At 39.8% G+C, this 24752-nt stretch overlaps 1 protein-coding gene across 2 annotated transcripts in view; it reads left to right on the top strand.

Annotated features, from left to right (window-relative positions):
- Window positions 1-5483: 5483 nt before the first annotated feature.
- Window positions 5484-24752, top strand: part of ctnna1 (catenin (cadherin-associated protein), alpha 1) — a 71243-nt gene continuing 51974 nt past the window's right edge. For both annotated transcript variants that reach the window (XM_069531356.1, XM_069531355.1), the window contains exons 1-7: window positions 5484-5636; window positions 7704-7813; window positions 8094-8289; window positions 13792-13958; window positions 14434-14553; window positions 15735-16004; window positions 19079-19282. In XM_069531356.1, the coding sequence (XP_069387457.1) occupies window positions 7709-7813; window positions 8094-8289; window positions 13792-13958; window positions 14434-14553; window positions 15735-16004; window positions 19079-19282 (1062 nt within the window). In that variant the 5' untranslated portion in view covers window positions 5484-5636; window positions 7704-7708. The remainder of the gene's footprint in view (window positions 5637-7703; window positions 7814-8093; window positions 8290-13791; window positions 13959-14433; window positions 14554-15734; window positions 16005-19078; window positions 19283-24752) is intronic.

The following is a 24752-nucleotide window of genomic DNA, read 5'->3' as shown; positions in this document are numbered from 1 at the left end:
GTCTTCGTCTTATTTTTTGGTACATTAGAAGTCACAACCAGCTACATGAAATCCAAAATTAATTCCAAAATTTGATTTGATTTTATTTCAGGCTGCCTTGTAGTCCTCTAATTAGAAAACCTTAGACTATGCTGCTTTTAACTTGAGATGCATAATTAGTTTTAAAACCTCAAAGACGTCTTACTCTTTAACTTTAAAGTCCAAACATGCATAAAATTTAATTTCTACCCATACCAGTTTTACTTAAAAACATGTCATAGATATTTGATGCTTTGATTTGCCTCAATAAGGCCCATATTTGTTTATTTATTTAGTGACCAAAAGTCACAGATTTTCAGATTTTAAAAAAGACAACAGCACATGTCCTCAGAGCTCCCTTTTAAAAAATTAAAGCCACCCATAATGTACAGTATGATCTTATATAAGCTGTCTTCCTCTATTTCAGAGCAGCTGATATTGCGACCTTGTGCACGTTTGTGCGTACACCAACCAAGTGTGTGCCATAAACTGTATTTCTGAAGCACATATATCTGCGTAATACGTTTGGTTCAAACGCTGTGACGGGTGTCTGAACCTGTGACTCATTACTGCTCTGAAATGCCTCATGTTTCATTTTGTGGCTTCCTCCACATTCTTCACCTTCCTCTTAGCCTGAATCCCACATGGTGCTGGAAATTAGGGCAGTAGCTCCCTGGAGAATTTTGGTATAAAACAAGGTTTCTGGAATATAGTGCATGTATAGGCTGGTAATAGTGTTTCAGTCAGTAATCACTAATTGTGTAAAAATGGTGATGAACACACTATTGTCTGCCCATCCGTGAAACATATCCAGAAACAGAGGCAGTATGAGAACTGCTGGCAGAGCACTAGCAGCATATGCACTGAAAATACTGTCCACCGCATTGTTCCCCAGAAATTTCGACAACACCTCACTGAGTGCTACTCCTTCTCTGCAATAACACTTGTCTGTCTTTGAAGGCTTCTCTCAAATTAAATACAAAGCATTTTGGATGGCGTGAGTAGTAATGGACTCTTTTTAGGCTGCATTTTTACAGTCTTATTGAGCACTCAAGGTGCTTTACAGTTATACTCCACACACTCATTCATACAATGCTTGAGGTCCTGTGAGGAGTTAAGTATCCTACCCAAGGACACTTTGGAATGCAGATTCAAGGACTCAGGGATCGAACTACCAACCTTCTGGTTAGTGGGCGACCCTCTCTACCAACTGAGCCATGTTTACAGATCCAAGTTTTATGCACTATACTTAACAAACCATCAATGCCATGACACACAATCAGATGTTGTTTAATGTAATTCAATTACTTCCTTCCCCTTCTAGAGCCAAGGAGATGTGCAACACAGACTGACTGCACAAGAGCAGAAAGCAAGTGGTCTGATGATATGTAAACCAGCAGGTGGAGCTCAACAAACTGCCAACAACGAGTTAACTGCACCCATCTCAGTGGCCTAATTAGATGGCGTTACATCCTTCTGAAACCATTACATCACTGTCTCAACAAACAGTCTGTAAACATGTTTGATTTGTTTTCCCAATGGACTTTTTTTGTTAATTCACCATGTTTCTTTTCACCTCTGCGAAAAAGTCACAGTGAATCACCTTTACTGGGGAGAATCATTAGTGTTGTTAGCATGTTGATTTTGCTCTTCACCCCTTGGGTGTTGCTGTAGAAGACTGATGCTGATACGTTGCACCGTGCACGTTTCTAATTGCGAAGGTACGAGGTTTTACTCAGGGAGGTAGAGCCTGTAGATGACATCATGCAGCTCCATTGACAGGATGAGTCAGGTGAATGTGGACAGACTGAAAGTCGCTGTGTTCCTTATGTCAGGGAACAAAATCCTCCTTCAGTGAGGGAGCTTCCAGTCCAGTCAACGTCAAAGTATGAGTAACTAATTTGACAGCAAGCTATAAGGTACAGTTACTTCCATGTCTGAAAAACATTAGATGATAACAAATTGCGAAAGACGCTCGCCTGTGGCTTCAATCACGAGTGTTTCTCTTATCAGCGCAGAGCAGTGCCAGGACTGCTATTCGATAAGACATTGTGTTCCATGAATAGAAATGTAAATCTAATCTATAGATTCACTGAGCAGAAAAAATGCTCAGAAAAAAGCATGTAATGTAATATGTACACTGAATGTATATTTTACACTTTGGACAAACCCCCAAATTATGATCACGAATGCAAAAATACACTATAGCACTATATTTTTCATATGCCACTACAGATTTGCTTTTGCTCAATTTTGGATTCAGTGTGTGACAAACAAGTGCACTTTCTCATAATGAGAAGGAATTATTTATAGCATGCTGTGCTCTTATCATTTGTCGGGCCCAACAGGTACAGAAAGATGAAGTTCAAGGACACCCGAACTTGTCCTCCAAGCAAGCTGTTTCTCGGACAAACATTCATCATTCAAGCACAAGGCTGGACAACATCGAATCCTTCTCTCAACCTCAGAGAATTAATTGGATAAACAAATCTCTATGTATGTGGCAGGCACCTCTGTGCTTGACTGAATTAATATTGCACACAAGATAGTTCACTTATATATCTCCGTTTGCAGGAATTTAATATGCCTATTTAATGCATGACCCTTCAGTTTTGGTATGGTCAAAACTCCATGGAGAAAACAATTACTTTGCAAATTATTATTGCACAAAGAATATTCAGGGGCGTCTTTCCGGAGAGATAATTATATTCTGAGGCCTTCATTGAAGAGCTCCATAAGTACATAGTACATTTGTAAACTCATTCTCATCAGGACTGTAATTCATGCTGCACTGGTGGCGCTTCATCTACTTCAGCCAACAAACACAAGTGTGTCAGCTGGAGTAGAGCACAGAACAAAACACCATTGTTGTTTGCAGTGTTCTCCGTGGTAAAACTGTGGATTGCAGATGAATGTCTCCTGTTTTCTAAATCTGAGTTCTGTTTCTCTCTCGAAACATATATATATATATATATATATATATATATATATATATATATATGTATATGTGTATATGTGTGTGATTAAAACTGTAATTATGACCCATCTGATTGCACTTCTTTGTCACATTAGATTATATATTGTGCTTTGTAAATAGACTTATCCTTTCCCTAAGAGGTTTAATAAGCACACGCCAATGGGAGGTTACAGAAGAGGATGCAGGCTGTAAAAACTTAATTACCATATTAGCACTTGTCATTGCCTTTCTACTTATGATAGAACATGATACCTCTGTTTAAAGAGATAGTGTTTCCATTGTGTGGGTGTGTGTGTTCGTTGTACTTATATATTTGTGAGGACCATTTTGAGCATAGACCATAGACTGTATATAAAGAGGCATAGACCTTACTGAGTGAAGACATTTTTGGAAAGGGAGGACAGTCCTCACTTTTTCAAAGAGCTGTTTGAGGGTTAAGATTTGGTTTTAGGGTTAGGGTTCGAATTAGGTTTAGATTAAGGTTAGGGTAAGGGGCTGGTAAACGTATTATGCCAGTCTGTATTAGTGCCCTCACTAGATAGGCAATGATGTGTATGTGTGTGTGTGTGTGTGTGTGTGTGTGTGTGTGTGTGTGTGTGTGTGTGTGTGTGTGTGTGTGTGGGGTGAAAAGTAAAGTGGGAGGACTGGCACCTGGCCTCTTCAGATAATCTATTTATGGTTCTCGCACTTCATTCTGTCTGAACCAAAATACGTGCCTCTTGAATATGTTTATCAAATGTCTCATTGTTATCAGTCGCAGCTGCAACTACCCATGAAGGTGTCCCTACTGCAAACTGACCATGGCTTATATACTTTTTCCTTGACCTTGAAATTGTTATCTTTGTGACATCTGCGTGCCTTTTCTAGCTCAAGAATAAAGTCTCATATGAAAGGTCAGCACTGCTGTAGGAGGATGTTTATTATATATTAATAAAATATGAGAAACCAACTCACCTGAGAAACCTGCTCACTGATGCTGCATCAGCTGACTTTGGAGTACACGTCTTTCTCTGGAGTCTTCTATACTGGAATTTGTTCCTCCAACATTTAACCCTCATCAACATTTTAAAACACAGCCTTAGTTTTAGATACATAATTTCTGAGAAGGTTTGAAAAGGAGCTCCTCCACAGGGAACAGAATATGTTAGCAAGGAAGAAAAACAAGATAGGTACTGTAGTTTTAAAATCCAGACAAGTGAGACAACATATGACACTTTGACGTTGGCAGAAATATGGGTTCAGATCAAAAAGATTTTAAGCAAGCAAACTCTAAAATGATCCACCTACCATCGACAAAATATGTCACACATCCTGCTTAATAACTGCAGGTGAAGGTAAAAAATACTTTGAAGATTGTAGTCAGGTATGACTTGAAAAGATTAAATAATAGATTAAAGGTAAGATTTCTCCCAAGACATTACTTGAGAATAAAACCTTTAACCTGAATCAGTTATTCATGAGCAAATATTCTGTGGATTTAATGAGTAATTTTGGTCCCGAGGTTGGACAGCATGCAGCTGGACAATACAAGAAAACATAAGAGACGGGAATGAAAAGCACGATTAAATTTCACCTCAGCAGTAAATAATTAAAATCCTTAACCATGAAATGATTTCCAGGGTGGCTATGAGGTGTAGTTTGTTGATTTGTTATAATAAGATAATCTAAGGTTAGCTCTGAATCAAACACCAAGGTTTTTTGGCAGTTTCCACCACATGATTGCTCACCGAAAGCGAAGCCAATGTGTCTCGATTGCCACCTGCTGTCTGGCTGCAGTATAGGTCATAAATCCCACCTCCTCCATGTTAATTGGTGGGACAAAGGCTAAAAAGTCGAAACAGCCATCAAATACAGTTTTCTCAAAGATCATTTAAGTCATTTTAGGTGGTTCTTATCTAATTTATGTATGTTGTATGTCGTGTATGGTTTTACCCCGTCTTAGTGTTTGTTTGTAAGTAAGATTACACAAAAACAACAGATTTCCACGAAATTTGGTGGAAAGATATGGACATGTAAGAAGCTGTCAAATTTTGGTTTGGATCCGGATCAGGGGACAGAAACAGGATTATTTCGTTGTATCTGGGATATTTTGGCTTCACTTCTGGATAGTGGGAGGAAACGGACACACATCCATTTTTTCATATAGAATCTATGACAGGAATAATTTGCTTTCAGGAATAAATGAAATATAGCTTTTGTCTGCACTGATAAAACAAAAATGATGCAGAAATAAAAGCCTTAATGTTAAACTGACAAACATTTTTACATTATTTATTCTTTAACATCAGATCCCCACATCTTGCTCCATGGTTTTGTCATCGCTGTGAAGTAAGTTCCCTTTGCAGACGTGCCTGTGAAGAAACTAAAGCCTGCTCCCACATTAGTTGTATGGAAGCAGTAATTAATCCATATATGGACACACACAGTCAGTGCCACGCCTGGGACACCTCCTCGTTCTGCGGGCTTGCTGTGTCCTGTGGTCGGCCTGGGCCTGGGCCTGCCCCCGCTGCCAGGAAGTTCAGGAACTCGGTCACCGCCCCGGCTCCAGCTCCCCCCCCCCCTCACATCCCCACCCCTCCGCTTCATCCATTGTTGGGCAACAGCCTGCGACATCGAAACAATCGTGACCGAAACTTTCCAGGTAACGTAACTCGCTGCAAATCTTTTTTTATTTTCAACAAACTACTCGGGTTAACTTGTCGTCACACTTTGGGCCGTGTTCGCTCGGTGGCCTGTGGCGCAGCTGAGCTAGAGTCAGCGAGGGGAAGAAAAGTTTTCAGCCGAGGAATTCCGTAGTTCTCGTTCCTCCATTTTGAACTTTTAAACTCCTGGTTTTTCAAGTGGACTGTTGTCGGTAAATGTACTAACTTTTATTGCGACCGCACTCAGGACAAAGACTCCCGCTGCTGGCAGTGAATGGGACAGGCCTTTGAGACCACAGCTTAAGTTTCCCGCAGCTTTAAAACAAGCTAACGGAGCTAACGCTGATGGTTGTTGTGTCGGCTAGCATTAGCGTTAGCAAGATGCCGTGTCCGCTCCAGCGGACGTTAGCAGGTAACGCGCCGTGCGGTTAGCTAAGTTGTCTTAAATATAACCGGTGTCCTATTCAAAGAACAACCCATTTCAAATCGGCCACAGCACCGGGTGGTTTTAATGTGTCCACAACAGCACTATTTATTTGTTGTCGATAACGAACGACACATAGCTGTGTAAACAATGATAAATCCAGGTGAAGTTAGCAGCAACAGGTGTAACCCCACCCAACGCTGTTAGCACCTAGCTCACCCGGTGCTCGACCCACCCTGCCCCATACAAATACGTGCTGAACATGTCACTTTGTGTCCCTCTTGTTCGTAAACTACAACATCAAACGTTTTTTCTCTGGTTTCTCTTGGACCTGATTTATTCATCTGCTTGGAAATCATCCAGCTCTTCCGCAGTTACATTCCGTGGCCTGTAGCCCTGCACACACTTTTAGTTTCATCTGATCAGAGTCGCAGATATCTGCTCCTGAAACTACTCTCGCCACACCCAGACCCTCACAGAGGAAGTAAACAGAATTTCACCAGTGATGTCGCAGTTACCTGGAATAATCAACAGACTGGCTGTGAATACTGTACAATCATTTAACAGTTACTAGTTGTCTCAGTTGAAAGAATCCACAGTTAGATGTTTGAGCTACTGGTGAATGTTATGTTTCTAATAAGAGCATTCAGTGCTGAGTTTTCCAATGTGTTGCAGTATCTGTTTTAGAGTCACACATTTCTCAGCAATGATCTCAAACCTCAAAGCTATCGTCATTGTTAAATATCATTTTATATATATATATATATATATATTTGATTTGTGTGACGTTAAACCCGGCAGTGGTTGATAAGTAATTGCAGATGAAAGCTTCAGTGAATACTGTGGAAGATTCTGTGCTTGTGATTTTTGTGCTGGATAAAACAAGTTTTAATTGTGACAAACAATCTGCATCCATTCATACTGGCTGGCATTTTTTTCCTTTTCTGTCAGGTCAAAAATTAAAGGGTGTCATAGATCATAGCAACTATAGCCATCAGTATCATTGACAGCCACATTTGTAACACTTTCAGCTAGTAAAAAACTGTTAAATTTAATGTTGGTTAGTCGTTCAAATATTTTTGTGGTGTATTTAATATTTTGGTTTAATTGTCAACAGTGTAGGCTAATGGCTAGTTACAATATCGTTCTCATAATACAACTGGCCAGCCTTTCATCTTAAGGCCCTCAACCCTCAGGGCTTGCTGATTATCCCTGCCCCTCCATGTTTGATAGCTAATCAATGGAGCTGCAGCCACTGAGTGAAAAGAGAAATCGAAATTGGGCCACAGTGTTACTGTGCATGGCTTTTGGCAGACATTCTGTGAGAGATGAGGCATTGCTGGCTCTAACAGGGAACCTAATATTTTGACTATTGCAAAAACCTTTAGAAAGTAGTCTGAAATTCATAAAGGAATATTGATTGAGGAAGCAAACTTTTTTTTACTGACTGCATCTTCTACAATAGTTTTCCTTTTTATTGGCTAAAGCAAAAGGCTGTCTTTTGTAATATACAACCACAGTCAATTTGAAAAGAGAGTCATGTATTCATGTTGTTTGATGCAGTCACATGTTTTCTTTCATTATTGCATATAGAATGAAATTGACTTAGTCCTGGTCTTCTGTTTTACCCCCTAAATTCCAGACACCATGACGAGCATCAACACAGCAAACATCAACTTTAAATGGGATCCAAAGAGCCTAGAGATCCGCACTCTTGCAGTGGAGAGGCTGCTGGAGCCCCTGGTCACCCAGGTAATGTCAACACAAAGTATTTTAATTCATAATAATGGGATATGTAGAATTGACATCCTGGTTCGAAAAATGCTTGAAAAGAAGCAATTATTTGAATGTGTTTTTATTTAATCATTAAAGATGTATTTTGTGAATATGACGATGCTAATTCTTTTGATAAGAAACTAAAATCTAGTACAATGGTGTTGAAAGTTTTACATGTGAAAATGACCCATCCTGAAGCTGCTGTTTCTGACATTAGCTGTTACACTGAGCCATTTTGTCTTCCTGCCAAATATAGGTAACTACTTTGGTAAACTCCAGCAACAAAGGTCCATCTAACAAGAAGAAGGGACGCTCAAAGAAGGCTCATGTTTTGGCTGCTTCAGTGGAAACTGCTACCCAGAACTTCTTGGAGAAAGGAGAAAAGATTGCAAAGGAAAGTCAGTTCCTTAAGGATGAGCTGACTGCAGCCGTGGAAGATGTCCGCAAGCAAGGTATATTGAAAATGCATACTGCAGTAGCGTGTGCTTTCTAGCTTCTACAAAGTACCTCTTAAGATAGCAGCGATAATGAATAAATCATAAGCTATGTACATATCATCTGCCCCAGTGGAAGACATTGCAATAAGATCATGCTTTGAGCCTGATATATTTCCACTTGCTGTTGGGTTTTCAGGGCTCCCATTACTAGACTTTATACGGTTCACATTTGGTTCAATCCATACACTGTCATTACCTTGCCACCTACACGGCTCTAAATCAAAAATGGTTCCATTCAGACATCCATGGGTTCTTGTAGCTCAGTGTAAGTTTGCTCGGAAGTTATTTGCACTTCACCATCACTAACCTCTTTTAAGCCTAAGCTAGTATTTCTCCTCTTTTATGTTTCTTGTCCTTGTTCTGTTGTGATGAAGCAATATCAGGTTAATAAAATACTCCATAAATTAGGGCCAGGCAATAATTCAATGTTATTGTCTATCATAACGATGTGGTGTGATGGAAAAAATGTCCTAGGTGTTTGTAATATGTTTATTACAAGTTTCTTTCTGATGTATGTGCAGTAAATATCAGAAGAATCCATCTTTCATTTTACATTTTCAGAAGGAACATATTCATGTTTATAGTGGGCTAATAATGGCCATGCACCATCTTACCTCCTTATTCCCTGCAATATAATTCCACTGAAGTCCTCTGATTATAATAGAAAATCTCCCCCACCACTGTGTTTGAGCAGCATCATCTTTGTTGGTCTGTCAACAAATAAAAACAGATATTCTATTGTGTAAATTCATATTCTGTTGGGGGTGGAATAAGAGGCGCTGCTGCTGTCTGTCTGTCTGGCAAAAGCTTGGGCTGCTGCAGTGCATGCACTGCATGACAGACAGGAGTCGCCCAACATCACAGACATTGATTGATAATGAAATGTATGTCACGCTCAAATGAGTAAATAATTCAACAGCTTTGTGGTAATGGTAGAGAATTCTCAAGTCTATTTGGTTGCAGAGTGATTTGCACTCAGAGCTATCTAAAAACTCTGTTGGATTTTGCTGAGTAGAACACAGAATTCTCGAATTTAAAAATAAAGTTGCATGCATGCTCGGTAAGCTACAGATAACCCAACATTCTGGCACCAGCTACCTGAGAGAGCATCATGAGAATATGAGCATGGCCTGATGTCAGGAACTCTACCCAAACAGCCACTTCTTGACTCGTATTTAACACCATAGAATGTAGGTATATAGTGAGGCTTGAATTCTCTGCAGGAGCAGCTGCAGGTTTGGTTCCGACCTGGCTCTTTGCTGCAAGCTCCCCCATCTTTCTCTCACCCTTTCAGGCTTAAAACCTGTCTTATCAGTGAAGGTGAGAAAAAGTAGGTATGTAGATGTTTTGAAATGAAGATACAAGGGCAAAAAAAAGATATCATGTCCGGTTTGCCCTGTTTTGATTGCAGTAGACCGTTGATGGATCTTTGTCAGCAGCAGTGACATGTTTCAGCTTGATTTACCTCTGTTATCCTGCTCAGACTAGTGGCAAAATGGATCCTTTGTGCCAGTCTGTAGAGCACATTAGTTTGCAGCCTCTGGAGCTGAAGTTGTCTGTAATGATGATGACGAAATCAAAAGTGAATCATCAAACACCAGGAGGCTCATCTTGTCTTTGTAGGGAACGCGGTGGTAGTTGAGATTTTCTGGCATTCTGTGTAAAAGGTTATTTGCTCATTGTGTGACAGAAGTGACACACACGGTATCTATTATACATTTGTGTTAATGAAAATACCTCCCTTTTTGGTTGTTTCCATGGTGATCAGAAGGAAGTGCTTGTCCTTCATCAAGGGATAAGGGAAAAAAATGTGTATAGATGTCATTGATGATGTCAAATGTATTTAAATGACTATCCACCTGCCCGGGGCACTCAACCCACACACAGTCCATTTCCAATTCAATTTCATACCTCCTAAGTCTCAAGACAGGAATCCACCATCAAATCACCTGCCAATGAAATTACCATTTGTCTTGTGATAACAGGCTATATCATCTAACAACCACACTTGGAAGCCTCAATTATTCCTTTCTGCTCTGAATATCTGTCTCTCTCTTGACACAATAGCAGACCATTGAGACCAGGGAGCTTTGACTTCAGGGTGGCTGTTATCACCTTGTGAAGCAACATCTGTGTCACTGTCTCCTCTCCCCAGATGCCCAGCGAGTTATACTGTGTCCCTTGCTCGAGTACTGCTCTGAGTAGTTGGGAGGTAGATGACATGTGCTTGTGCTGTGCTCAGTGCCCAGGAATGTTACTGTCGTCGTGGTAAGCTGTCACTGGGCCGGAATTCAGTGACTGTTGTTAGCTGGTGCCTAGGCCTGGCTGTCAGCTATGCCATGCTGCTCAGTGGAGCGTGCCTAGACTGATAATACGGCCATTGAGTAGGGTAACACCCCCACCCCCACTGGATTCTGAAAACATTTTCCAACCAGCTGTGACTTACCAGCTGTTTAAAATGAGAGAAAAATTTCTGACATGATCATTGAGGATGACTGTGCTTAAAATTCATGTAGAAGAGGCAAGCAGACTAAAATTTTTAAACATTATAATATATATTTTATTTACAATTGAAATCAGTATACACATCTCACATTTCTTATCCTATAAAACACTTTATTTATTGAGCCATTTCTGTCTGCTCTTCTCCTTGTTCTCTCCATTTTGTCCTTACTTCCCTGTCTCTAGTCTTTGTTGTCCTGCTATTTGGAAGGCTTTTTGTGTGATATACATTTTAATCATTTCATCATGCACTTGGTGGGCCGCAGGTGAGCATGAGATGGATGGAAGTTTATTAAAGGAGCACTGATCACTATCTGCCCCCTGAAAATGGCCTTATTGATTTTGCTTACAGGGGGGGAATAACAGCCTGAAGATGTGGACTGTGTTCGAGGTTTGTGTTGTCAATCATTTGCAACAACAGCTTAAGCTCTCTGTTGGGCTAACATGAATCTGAGTCAGATCTTTGTGCTAAAGATTTGATAGTGCAATATTTTTCTTTACCAAACACACTGCTTCACTGAAGTTAAATGTGCATTTTCTAAATCTGTTTCTTAACATGAATATTGATGAAACAAATTAATGATTGTATTTTTGGATTGTTGCTCTGAAAAAAGCAGGATTTTGATTAAGGAGTTTATGGTTTTCTCTGTTTCATGTGACTAGAAGTCACTACTATTACCTGCTAACTATTCTGATAGATGTTTAAAGATTTTCAACCATGTCTCAAGCAAAAAGCCACACATTTACAATTTGAAGCTTACCAAATGTGTAAACCTGCCTGAGTTGAAAGGATTTCAGCTTGAGTGAAATATGTAACTACGCTTTGATAGCTGTGATAGGTCTGCTTGGTAGCATTGCATTTCTGGCAGACGCGCTGCCATTTTTGAACTGAGTTATAGGAACTAACACGACGGCGTCTTTCTTTTCCTTGTTGTATTTCCTTAAGAATAAGTACTTGCTCTTAAACATCTATCAGCTCCAACTCCAACACAATCCACTCAGTAACACTCGCCATTGTTCTGAAATTAACAGATGCCAGCTAATTTGTAATTAAGCGTACCAGAAACCGGAAGACACTCAACACTAGCATACAAACACGACGGCCTCTAGCATTTCTGCGGTATAGTTGCAGTGCAACTCACACACCTACTATGAATGCTCGGCCCTTGCTTATGCTACATGCATACCTACAGCGTAGCTTTGACGCAGAAGCATGAATTGGGCTTAAGTGAAAGTGGCCTCCCTGATGAGTTTGGTAATGAGTCTGAGTCGTAAGACATATAGTCGTCTCTTGTTCACTCAATTTGAAAAATCATTTTTTGAATACATTCCAGAAGTCTAAGCCAAACTTCACTTTCTATCTAAATAAAGCTTACTTCTTATCAAGGAGCGCAAGAGTACACTTATGCTTTGACTTCATAAAATACACTCTACGCCACTTACTCCAGGTTGGTCACTTGATCACCAGTTTGTAAGATTTAGTTTATATGGCAGTCTTTTTTTCAGTACATGCCTACCGGAATTTGTCCAACAACATTGTTTCTGATTCTGATTCCCATCATGTCCTGAACAGTAAAAATAGATTGTTACCATCCAAACAGATACAGCGTTCCTTGGTTTAATAAGGTGTGCCAGAAAAAACCCTTTGTGTACCAGTCAATCCTAAAATGAAATATGGAACTTAATCCCAGATCAAATGTAGGTTAAAGGGCCTTGAGCATCATCTTTGTTTCATACCATTACATGTTTGTAGTGTTATCTTTTGTGTTAACTTATTGGGATTTTAATGTTAAATGTATGTATTTTTGCTTCCTTTCTTAATTTTTGTTGCCTGATGTTGTAAATGGAGCTGCTATAAGACGCAAAACAAATTTTGGAAGTGTTCTGACAATATAAAGTATCATCATTTTCTGTTCACCCTGTTGACAGTCAAGTTAGTTTGAGTCAGACCTGGCACATTTTGGTGGAAGGGGAAGTACGTCCTGTATGAAAACAGTTCTCTCTTAGCATTAGTGCCAAAAAATAGAGCTGCTTTCTAAATACACAACTATCAAAGAAGAAGTATTTAGCAAGATTGTAACAAACTGCTGCTGAACACATTTAAAAAACGTTTCAGATCATACTACATTGTTAAAGAAGTATATAGAAAACTGTTAAGGACTCGTCCTTTTGTTGGTTGACCCTATCATTCATTATTTTAGAGTAAAAATTTCTGCCATACAGTAAACTGCATACAGATTTACTGTATTGTTCATAATGTGAGCCTACAAAGTCCATTTGTGTGCCCAGTCAACTGTGCAGGCCCAGCCAATGTAGGACAAAGCATGGTGCTGGACAAACCAGACAGTGAGCCTTTTGTTGTGGCTTTGACCTCTTTTTTTGTGTGTGTGTGAATGTCCATCTGAAAGCAGAAATTATTACCGGACACTGAAGAGGTGTGGGTGTCTGTGTGTGTCATTGCCCCTCTTTATGACACATGCTGACCTGAGTTGGGCAGGGAAAATGTGCCAAACTGTTTTCTGCCTCCTGCACACCCCTCCTCATTTCAAGTGATTTTCAAATGATAACATGTTTTATATATGATGAGTTTGTCTTATTTAATGGTGAACAGACAGAAGTACTGTAGTTACTTATTTTTAAGACCAATTCTTTTATTTATTTTTACAACAAATTTTCAAATCCTAATCTGTTAGTGAGGCAAGTGCTGAGGTAATCAAATGGTCACAGCTTGATGCTAAAATATTTGTTCTGTAATCACTGCAAACTGATGGAAAACTGTTTCTTGGTCACAGACAATTGAGGAAAGTGCACATTTTAACACTAAAAAACGAAATAATCACAACTGGTGTTCTTGAACAGTTGCTGCTATGAAAGTCTGTTTTAGAATTGGATTTCAAATGAAGTTGTAATTTACACTTTAGAAGTTACAGCAGATGTTTTGTCATTTGTTCTTAGGTGAGTCCATGCGCCAGTCTTCTGGAGAATTTGCAGAAGACCCCTGCTCTTCTGTGAAGAGGGGTAATATGGTTCGTGCTGCCAGAGCCCTCCTGTCAGCAGTCACACATCTCTTGGTGCTTGCTGACATGTCTGATGTCTATAAACTTCTACTTCAACTGAAACTGGTGAGATTGTCCGATTTTTTTGGCATATTACACAATATAAACAAGCTTATTTGTAAGACTTTGTCATATAATTTACTCTCAAAGATTCCCCAAAATGTGAATCTGAAAATGGCATAAATTATTCCTATGGTATGAGAGGACCTACTGGATATCTTCTGGGCTAGGGAAGGCTCATCCCAACATATAAATAATATAGGAAAACTGAATAGGCCAGATTTGTCATTGGTTTTAACCCAAATTTTCATTACTGTTTTTGACAGAAGAGAAGGCATGGTATCAGCTTGAATTCATCATTCTTTTTAATAGATTAATTCAAAAGGTAAAAGTTTGGATATCTCTGACAAAACCCCCAAAAAATTGTCAAAAGTTAGGCTAAGTTATTATTGACTTTACACCAAATTGATAATTTCAGCTGAGTGGAACTAAACTGGGGCTAAACAAGTATTTTCTAACCTTTTCCATCTACCATGGTCAGGTGGAGGACAATCTGGTGAAAGTGCGTAATGCAGGAACAGAACAGGACCTGGGAATCCAATATAAGGCCTTGAAACCAGAGGTGGACAAGCTTAACATCATGGCTGCAAAGAGACAACAGGTAAGGTCAAGTTACCATGAAAGAGAGACAGGTTCAGATTGTGGTAGAAGGTTATCATGTACATGAATGGGTATTAGTGCTCCTGTCAATCTTAACAAAACATGCTATCCAAATGGCAGAGCAAATTGTGTAGTTGTAAGAGAAAGTAAACAACAGGAAGAGTGCCTCATGCTTAAGCTGGACATTAAATACTATAAGCATAAACTTGTACATGCATGAACAATCAATTACCAGTTTCAAGGATGTAGTGTAAGAGTGCAGGAGCATGCAGGCTTGAGGAAAAATGACAAAAGCCATTTCCTTGTGATCAGATATGGCACCTACAATGTTTTTCTCCACTGTGGTGTTCCTGGTACTCAGCAAACGACCCATTTATAAAGCATTTTCATTTATCTAGTTGATGCCACAAATGCAAATCTCTGCATATGGAGAAAGCATAGTGTTTTGATGTGTTAACTCAATAATTAATATGCAAATTATTGCATGTAATACTTTTAGTACCTTATATTAAATTAGTTTAATGTCCCCATATTAAATGTGTGTAGTACAGACGAGGATGCAAAATGACTGGTTGGCGGAGGCGTACAATCATGAGGCAGTAATTCTGTTGGTTAATGAAAGGAATACTTTTTTGCAGCCATTACGTCATATTGGAAAAATATACTTACATGCTTCAAGCGAAAACATTTGAATCAGTGAATATAAGCTTAATACCTGCCAGAGTGATCTGTGATGATTTTGTTTTACTTGTAATGGATTACAAAATGTGTTTTACTTTTTTTTCACGGTGCATGTAGTGGAGTCCTGGTAGTGTTCCTTTAGGAGGAGAGGTTTTGTACTTTTTTTGTGCTATAAGTCTGTGCCAGCGATCACTTTCTCCTCTCCTCCTTCCTATGAAGATGTAATTGCAATATAATGCAGAGGTCTGAATAGCAGCGCATTAAATTGCAAAGGCATATTATAATGGCCTGATTATGACTGTTGTGTTCCCACAGGGGACAGAAATAAATCTGGGTCATCCAGAACAAACTCTGTCACACTTAGTGTCCCCACAAGGGCATGACAGGCCCATTTTGAATTTAAAATACATTATCACCCCGCCCCCTGTAGGTATTCCATCTTCTAGTTTAACCCTTTATTTTTCACCCTTTTTCACTTTCCTTTTAATCTCGTTCTGCTAGGAACTGAAGGACGTCCAGCACAAGGACCAAATGGCTGCTGCTCGTGGGGTTCTCCAGAGGAACATCCCCATGCTGTACACAGCGTCCCGTGCTTGCCTCCAGCACCCCGATGTGGCAGCCTACAAGGCTAACCGTGACCTCATCTACAAACAGCTGCAGCATGCAGTCTCGGGAATCTCCAACGCCGCTCAGGCCACCGCATCTGAAGACTCTGCACTCAGTCAGCCAGCAGGGGGTGGCGAGCTTGCCTATGCCCTCAACAATTTTGATGTAAGTCAGATGAGTAGTTCACAAGTCACATCACATCCAGGTATCTGCCAGATCAATTCAAAACATCATATTTTTTCCAACACCAACAAGGCTCAGCTCCAATGAAAAAGATTTACTAACAGAGTTAGATGTAGGTGTGTTATTGAAGGATATAGTTTGGGCGTTTTTTTTTATAGAGCAAACCCAACTGAATCATAAAATGACCCAAACCCATTAAGTGCTTGGGGTCAAGGTTGAAATTGGGATGAGATATGTGGACAAATTGGGACATGCCTTCAGGGTACCTCGAATATGGTCTTGAGTCACTACAACATCCCTTGATTTGCCAAACGAATGAGATATGAACAACTCTGGCTTTCCGACAGAGAGACACATGTGAGGCTGCACTTAAAAATGTCATAGTACTCATCATAATATAAAAAATATAATATCATTTTCTGACATTGACTTATGTCAGACTCTCACTGCAGCTTTTTTTTAATAACTGAAGATTGTTCATATTCAGCTTCCAAAGACACTTAAAAGATCCACAGTGGCACATTAACTCCCTTTCAATGAGCACTTTAGAAGCACAAGTTTCCATTGTGTCCTCCACAAGTGTCCATTGTGTCCTCCTTTCACTAGACACAGCACTTCTCTTGTATTGATCAGTTATTCAGTTTCACAATTTGCTGTGTGTGTGTGTAGGATGATGCACTCTTAAAAACTCACAGCAGTGTTTCTCATTAACTACCATGACTGTGGCGGCCCACCAGTTTAATTTGTACTGCCACAGTTTAATTGTGATCTGAATTTTTTTTTACACTTCTCCAAATTACATTAGATATGTATAATGGAGTGTTTTACACCATTGCTTAATTGTAGAGCGATGCCTAACTCTCTTTTCCCCGCTGTCATGCTCTCTCTCTCTCTCCCTCTCCTTCTCCCAAACTCATTGACAATCGAACCCGTCCATCATAGTCAGCACCTGGAGAAATTTCACCCTGTTGGTGGATCATCAAAAAGATCCACAGATCTAGAACTCAGAACTCAGCATATCATTGGTAGTTTCCAGTTTAGCTCTGTGCACTTCCCTGACATGTATTCAATTCTCAGCTGGTAGGCAGATCTCGGCATAACACTGGCTGGCCCTCTCTCTTTCTACCTTTTTAATTTTGGTCTGGTAAATGTGCAGCTTACACGATAGGAGAAAATCTTTAATTTAACCAGGAACACACTTGAAATACATTATCTCTTTTTCATGCAACACCTGGTCAAAGTGGCAGTACAAGATATGTTATCACTTAGTCTTATTGCATTTGTAATCACACACCACAATGCTTTAGCCCACCATCAAAATCCTTCAGTAGCACTAAGCTTTTTAAGCAGCAAAAGTAGTCCTTTTGACATTACTCTTGAAGCATCCTTCATTAAGCATTGCTTTTCAAAAAAGTCTCAGAACTCAGTACTTAAACCATGCCGTTTTCTGCATCTTTACGCTTATGGTACCTCAAGTGATCGATGTGCATCCAACAAGTGGCAACAATGCTGTATCTGATATCTGTTGCATCTCTTATTATTTTACAGGTAGCCATGCAGAATGTCACTCAAAAAACATGGATGCATACCTTTTTCTGACTTGGTTCTTCAAGAGCACAGCAAAATTAGCATGACTCACCCCCCCTCCCAAAATTCCTCTTTCTCTATTTCCTCCTCTGTGTCTCTCTCGTGTGCCTGTTGCCATGGCAATATGATACGCAAGCAGATGAGGTCAGATGAGACAGAATAGAGGGAGCTGGAGGTGGATGTGATAGAGGGCGGGCTGCCTAATAAACCACAGTTTTATCCGCTGAATTGTTGAATATTTTGTAGCAACAAGACATCTGTGGAAGCACAGAGTTCAATGGAGAAGTTGTCTTTCTTTGATTCGCTGCCACAGGCGTCACAGTGATATCTTAACCCTCTGCAGCGCCTCTTCAGAATGTCAACTAGTTGCCTCTCTGAGCAGGCTTGTCCCTGTAAAATCAGACATTTGGGTGTTCTCTCTCATCTTGCAGATATAAAAAAGAGGAGAGTGTGCTACTGTATCACTTCTGTGACTCAAATGAAAGGTAGCAAATCAAATTCTTCAGTAAAGGATTATATATTTATATATACAATTACATAGTCATAGGCTCATCTGTCTGAAATGGATCTTGTCCACATTGCAGACATACAGTACTACAACACGTGTCTTCTTTGACTCATAGTGGATTATTTCACAAGGTCCTTTGAAAATGCTCACACTGTCCCTCAACAAGGTCCTTTAATTACACTTTTTACTCCAGCCAGGGCCCCATAAATGTGCCTGTTGAAGCAATAAAAGTCAAAACACTATATCAGTAGAGGAAAAGAACAGGTTTATGCTTAAAGAGGCCACATTAAAAAAATACTAACCCATGCTTACTTTGTACTTTTCCTGTGGGTAAAACAATCAGTCCCAAGTCAAGAAATCAAATCAAATCAAATTGTTTTCAGTTGAATATGTATTGTAATCTATATAAAGCATTGCACTAAATGGTAGTCTTGAGCAAAATTCTTATCAGATTTTTGATTCAGAAATGCACATTTATTTATTTATTTATTGTTCCAAACTATTTTTTAATTAAAAAGTCCGTTTTTTTTTACCATGTTAAGTTCCCAATGAGCAACATTCAACTTGACTTTTAAATTTAAAGTGGTGCTTCCTTAGTGCAGGCCAGTTAAAATGAATTGAAGAAACAATATTATATCAATATAGTTACTGTGTCTCAATTCCTTGCTTTCCATATCATGAATTAGTCAGGAAATGTTCCGTTATCTTATTTTAATCCCAGTGAAATCCTTTATAATTGTATTAAAGATGTTGCCACTATCATAACTATATCTGAAACTGTCCAGTTATTGGCCTACATGAATATCTTAAATACACATATACCCTCACCCTAAGTTTTCCCTGTCAAATCTGCTCTACTCTTGCTCACCACTTTTCTCTCTGGGCTTGAAGGAGACATCATAATAACTCTTTGCATTTTTTCCCTCCCTGTGTAATTTCTCCTCTGCCCCTTCCCCTACAGAAACAAATCATCGTGGACCCTCTGGCGTTTAGTGAGGAGCGTTTCCGTCCCTCCCTGGAGGAGCGCCTTGAGAGCATTATCAGTGGTGCTGCCCTCATGGCCGACTCATCTTGCACACGTGATGACCGCAGGGAGCGCATCGTGGCCGAATGTAATTCTGTGCGCCAGGCTCTTCAGGACCTTCTGTCCGAGTATATGGGCAATGTAAGTGTTTCAGTTTTTGATTTTTTCCTTATTCTTGCTATGCCACCATCTTCGACTCTGTAAGCACTTTTTTATTCACATTTAGCCTTTAATGAAAATTTTGACTCAATTGTGTGAACAAAAAAGTCATTTAAGTAATTATAAATGAATTTATGAAAAACCTGACTGAACCCAGTCACGTTTAAATTTTAAATAAAAGACTTCATAATTTTCATCTTACTTTGACATAAATAGAACCATAATATATAGCATCTGATTCCAATTTTCTTTGTACCTGACTCCAGAGTGAGACCAGAAATCTGTGAAGTGCGACAAAATATTTTCCTTGGCTGCACCGGTGCACCAAAGATTTAGCTGGTCTGTCTATGTGTATCTGATCGAGTCATGTCGCTTCCTCATCTCATATCATTTCCGTGGAGTTTACTTTCACCTACACACAGGCCCTGGGCTGGCCCCGCCCCCACTCACTCTCACACTGAAACCAGACAGACACACAGACATTGAAAAGTGATAGGAGAGAAGAGGTGGTGAACGAGGGGCTAAATGTCCAACAGTGGTGTCAAAAAGTGTGAATACAGGGTCTACAAGTCGGACTGCTAATAATTCACTGATTCAGGATCAGAGCAGAAGCAGCAGTTGGTTTTTAGTGTCACTCCTGCTGACCAGTGCTCACTTTAACATTAAACACTAACACATTAGGAAAACAGTTAGACGCGTGCGTGCGTGCGAGAGAGCGAGCGAGAGAGAGAGCGAGAGAGAGAGAGAGCGAGAGAGAGAGAGAGAGAGTCAGAGAGAGAGAGAGAGAGTCAGAGAGAGTCATTGCTGTGATAATGTCTTATCATCTATGAGCCTGAACTTTGGGTTTTCAGCTGTTCTTGCTGGCATTTAGAGGAAAAGTCATTCACGGCACAGGTTGCTTATTTCATTGGTGAAATGTTAGTGTTCCCTTGTTTGTAATAGATGTCTGACAGATCTCTGTCAGGCAGGTTGTTGTGTATAGAGTCATCACGGGTATTTTATCGGCTTGAGCTTCAAGCGCAGTAATGGAAACGTGATGCCTGGGTGGACACTGGACACACTAATTTTCACCCCTGTTCTGATGCGATTCTGTGATGGCTTGTCGCCTCCATCTGTCTCAGCCACAAATGCCATCCATCTTCATTCAAGCAAGCACCAATATTGTTCAGTTGGCATCAGGTTTGAAGAGACTAAAGTACAAGATACAAAAAAAACAACTGCTATAACATAGTCACTGGCCACCAATGCAGCTTTCTACTATTTACTACCCCTGATTCCATCACATTCATAATGCTGAACATTACAAACCATAAAAACAAATCAGAAAGGCAAACTTAGAAATAGGAAATTAGATCAAATCGCCTTTTTTACCTGTGTATAAACAGCTTGCATTTATGTGCTAGTTTTGCTGTAAAAGTTATCAACACACAGCAGCAGAACACAAGTATCTTAACAATGCAAATTGATTAATAGTTAAATTTTGGACTTTTTGTATTACTTACCATAGTCTAAACAGGTGGCTAATTTTAGCATGCCTTGCTAACATGCCTTACCTCCTCAGCCAAGAGGTAACCTAACAATCTAAATACAGTATTAAATTCAAAATGGAGTTGGTGTTCTTTCTGCACCCAAATGTACACTGTGTCTTCCTGGCCCTTGGCCTAATGCACCATGCAATGTCACTGAAATCTTTTGGAAAAGGTTTTGAGAGATTCTGCAAGTAACTCTTTGGCAGAGATAATAACTGCATAGCAAGGTGGCATTTGATGAATTGCAGTAACTTTACATTTTGGAGCGTGTAGCTTTGTTTAAGTATGACAAAGTAGTACTTTGTAATTCTACAGTTGTAGTTTGCTTCTCTTTGGTTGTCCTTCGGGGCAAGTATTAGATATTAAAAGGTTGGTGAATGCATTATGTTTTTGCTCCATTTTTATCCTTTCCCTCTGTTCCATTGTCTTGTAATCAGCTTTTATAAAATACATTAGACAAAAGAAATAGATTAATGTAGCTGTCTTTGTGTTTGAATGTGTTTTCAATGACTTCAATGATTTGAAAAATCTAGTTCCAAATCATTGCTCACGCTGGTGGATATTGGTAACCTGCTAAGAGTTCTTTTTCATGGCGGACAACTTGACATGTCAGTGACGGGAAAGCTAACATGATAAAAATAATGATGGCTGAATTCTATTGTGCTGCTTCAGTTTCGTGGTCCTGGTATTGTGCACTCTGGCTCACAGTCGTGTCTTTCTAAAACACTTCAGGTGATTAGTGCTATACCTGTGCTTTTCCTGCTTTATTGGTTGTGTGTTTAATATGTTTTCATTGGAAACTTACAAATTGATAGCCAGATGTCGATCCAGCTTACATGTTTGTCTCTCTCTGTATCGTTCTCTCCCTGCCTAGGGATCGCAGCAGTGGTTTGCTTGCTTTTGTTGATCCAGAACACTGCCAAGTTTATTTAAGGTTCAGTCCATTCATGCAGTATCTCTGGTTTGTTTCAAAGTTTTCTACTTGACTGAACTCCACCATGTCACTCAGCTTCTCCTTGTATGACCTGAGAACATGGCTCTACAGAGGAGCTATCACCACACTGACAAGAGGACATTACAGAGATTTGGCTTCTCATTTGACCAGATGTAGGAAATGAATGAAGAGCAAAATGTCATTGCCCACCTTGTGCATTTCTTTATTTTCTGGTGCCTTAAAGTGATTGGTTAACTGAAAAATGAAAATTCACTCATTATCTACTCACCACTAAACCAATGGACGTGTTGGTGAGGCACAATTTTGCCCACATATTATTCTTGTTTTTTTAGAAATGGCAGTGCAAGTCATTTTACAGTATGTTTTGCCATCGCAGCATATGGGTTTACACTCACAGCTGATGCTGTTTGATAGACTCCTAACTCATTCACTTTCTCTCTCATTCCTTCTGCTCCTTCATTCCCTAAAGCTACAAGATATCTCTACACCCCCTTCTCCTTGTTTCCTCCTCTCCCTATTTGACTCATAAGAAAAAAATTCTGTCTCATGTTTTTTGACTGACAATTGAAGGATGAAACTTAAAGGGGAAGTTCGGTTTTTTTCAACCTGGTCCTTATTTCCAGCATGTGGTATGTAGATCTACTCACCCATAAAGGTTTGGAGTAACTTAGAGTCCTTCGGACGCTTTCAGATCCACACGCGATCGGCGTATATCCATGCAACGCAAGGGTTCGGGGCATACACAATACAGCCTCTAAATAACGCATTATCTGCCGCGATACTCTTTATTTACTATGAATCGCCAGCACTAGTCCCCTGTGAGTCTCGCTAGCCTCGGAGCTAGCGTTAGCTTAGCGAACCGAGAGCGAGTTGTCTTCCTGTTTAATCAACAAATCGGTTTGCTAAGCTAACTCTAGCTCCGGGGCTGCTCGTTAGCCCGCTGAAGTTAGCTAGCCTTTAACCGGGTGAATGATCCGAGCACCAGGACACAGCTGCTTTCAAAGAATACTGTACTGTAAAGCACCTGATAAGTATTCTGCCATGTTGCGCAAAACTAGCAGCAATAAACTCCGTGTAAACAAACAAAGCTGATCATCAGCTGATCTGCGGCTGCGTGCCTCAGTGACGTCACCCCAGTGAAAGCCCAGGATGTAAACAAAGCAACTCGCTAAGCTAACGCTAGCTCCGAGGCTAGCGAGACTCACAGGGGACTAGTGCTGGCGATTCATAGTAAATAAAGAGTTTCGCGGCAGATAATGCGTTATTTAGAGGCTGTATTGTGGATGCCCCAGTCACTTGCGGTGTATGGATATATGCTGATCGCGTGTGGCTCTAAAAGCGTCCGAAGGAATACAAGTTACTCCAAACCTTTATGGGTGAGTAGATCTACATACCATATGCTGGAAATAAGGGCCAGGTTGAAAAAAACCGAACTTCTCCTTTAAGCTTTTAGAATATTTCACAAACTTTTGTGTAGTCCGTGAAATACTGATTTGCCAACAGTATTTACTTTGATCTGAGCTCACAACATACCCTATCTGACCTATGCAGGCCTACAATGCGTATAATATTAAGAATATTTTAAGTATTTCATGATGAGGAATGTACTTTTGTAGCAAGGCAACCACAAGTCCCAATTTCAAAGAATTTGTTCAGGCATACCAGAGAATAATTAGGCTGAATGTTTTCTCAAAAGAAAAATGTAATTTATTGTCATGGCAGAATTTAGGCTATATCAAGACCATGATTAGAGAAGACCACTGTTCTGAACAGAGAGGAAGCACACACACAAACGCTCACCTTCCCTTGCCTGCTACAGCCTCTCAAAGAACAGTGGATAAATCAAAAAATAGAAAGTCTTGGTGGAATTCTAAAAAATTTGGCTGAATGGAAGAAATGAGAATCTTGCACAATCATTATTTACATGAAATGACAATGTTCAAGTGGTTTCCCCCGATGACATGTTGATTGCATTAATGTGTTGCTATGATTACTGTTTGTTCATTGAATTTCTCAAATAAGCTCAGACAAGAACATTAAGAAGAACATTTTTAACATATAATGCCATTTTCTTGTTGCTCATATAGAATATTTTCTTTAATGGGTTTCTTTAAATAATGTCTTGGTTTTTATAGTAGTAGCTGCAGCGCATTGATTTGAAAAGCTCTGATACCCTTGGGTTAAACTGAATGTGGACTATAAGATGTGGGGAACAGATATGTGGAAAATGTCTAAATATACAGAATGTTTTGTTGTTCGATCACTTTTTCCCTCCTCCAATCCTGAAGTGGAAATGTACATTTGCACAGTGTTGTGATTATCATTTAACAAGACTAGAGCTTGTGCACTCAGCCATTGAAAGGGAAAGGCGAGTGGGGGTAATGTTGCCCCAGCACTGCCACATAGTATGACCTCAATTACTCCATATTGTCATGACAGTTCAGCATGGTGTGTGTTGAGTGTAACTGTTTCTGCCACTTTTTATTAATAATGCATCTCTTGTTCCCAGCTTCTGTCAGGGTTTTATTTCACGTAAGAGAGTGATGCTAGGCTGCTTTGACGTATTAGGCTACTGACATTTAAATTCCTTCAACATGAAGTGATACATTATCATTTGGACCTGCATGGAAAGGACATGCCTATCCACTGCATTGGGACGCCAGCCTCTCCCTTCGCTTGCCACCTTGTATCTCAATATAGTCTCCCACTCTGTACTATTCAGCATTTCTCTTACACTTTGCTTTTCCCTGGTTGAATTCTCGTTCCCATTTTCTCCATCCTTGCAATCTTTTCCCCCCCGTTTATGTCTATCCCTCTCGCGCAACAGCTCACTTCCCCCGCCAACTCTTGCAGTCTTTTTGCCTCAGGCATCCTCAGTGAGTGACAGAATTTTACTTTATCCCTGCTACTCTCTGCCAACTTTGTTGCCTCTCATTTAAACATATTTTGGGTTGAATGAATTTCAGAC

Source organism: Paralichthys olivaceus, chromosome 9, assembly GCF_024713975.1.
Source record: "Paralichthys olivaceus isolate ysfri-2021 chromosome 9, ASM2471397v2, whole genome shotgun sequence".
NCBI classification, from domain to species: domain Eukaryota; kingdom Metazoa; phylum Chordata; class Actinopteri; order Pleuronectiformes; family Paralichthyidae; genus Paralichthys; species Paralichthys olivaceus.
The sequence above is the reverse complement of the archived record's forward strand: the minus strand, read 5'-3'. Positions and strand labels throughout refer to the sequence as shown.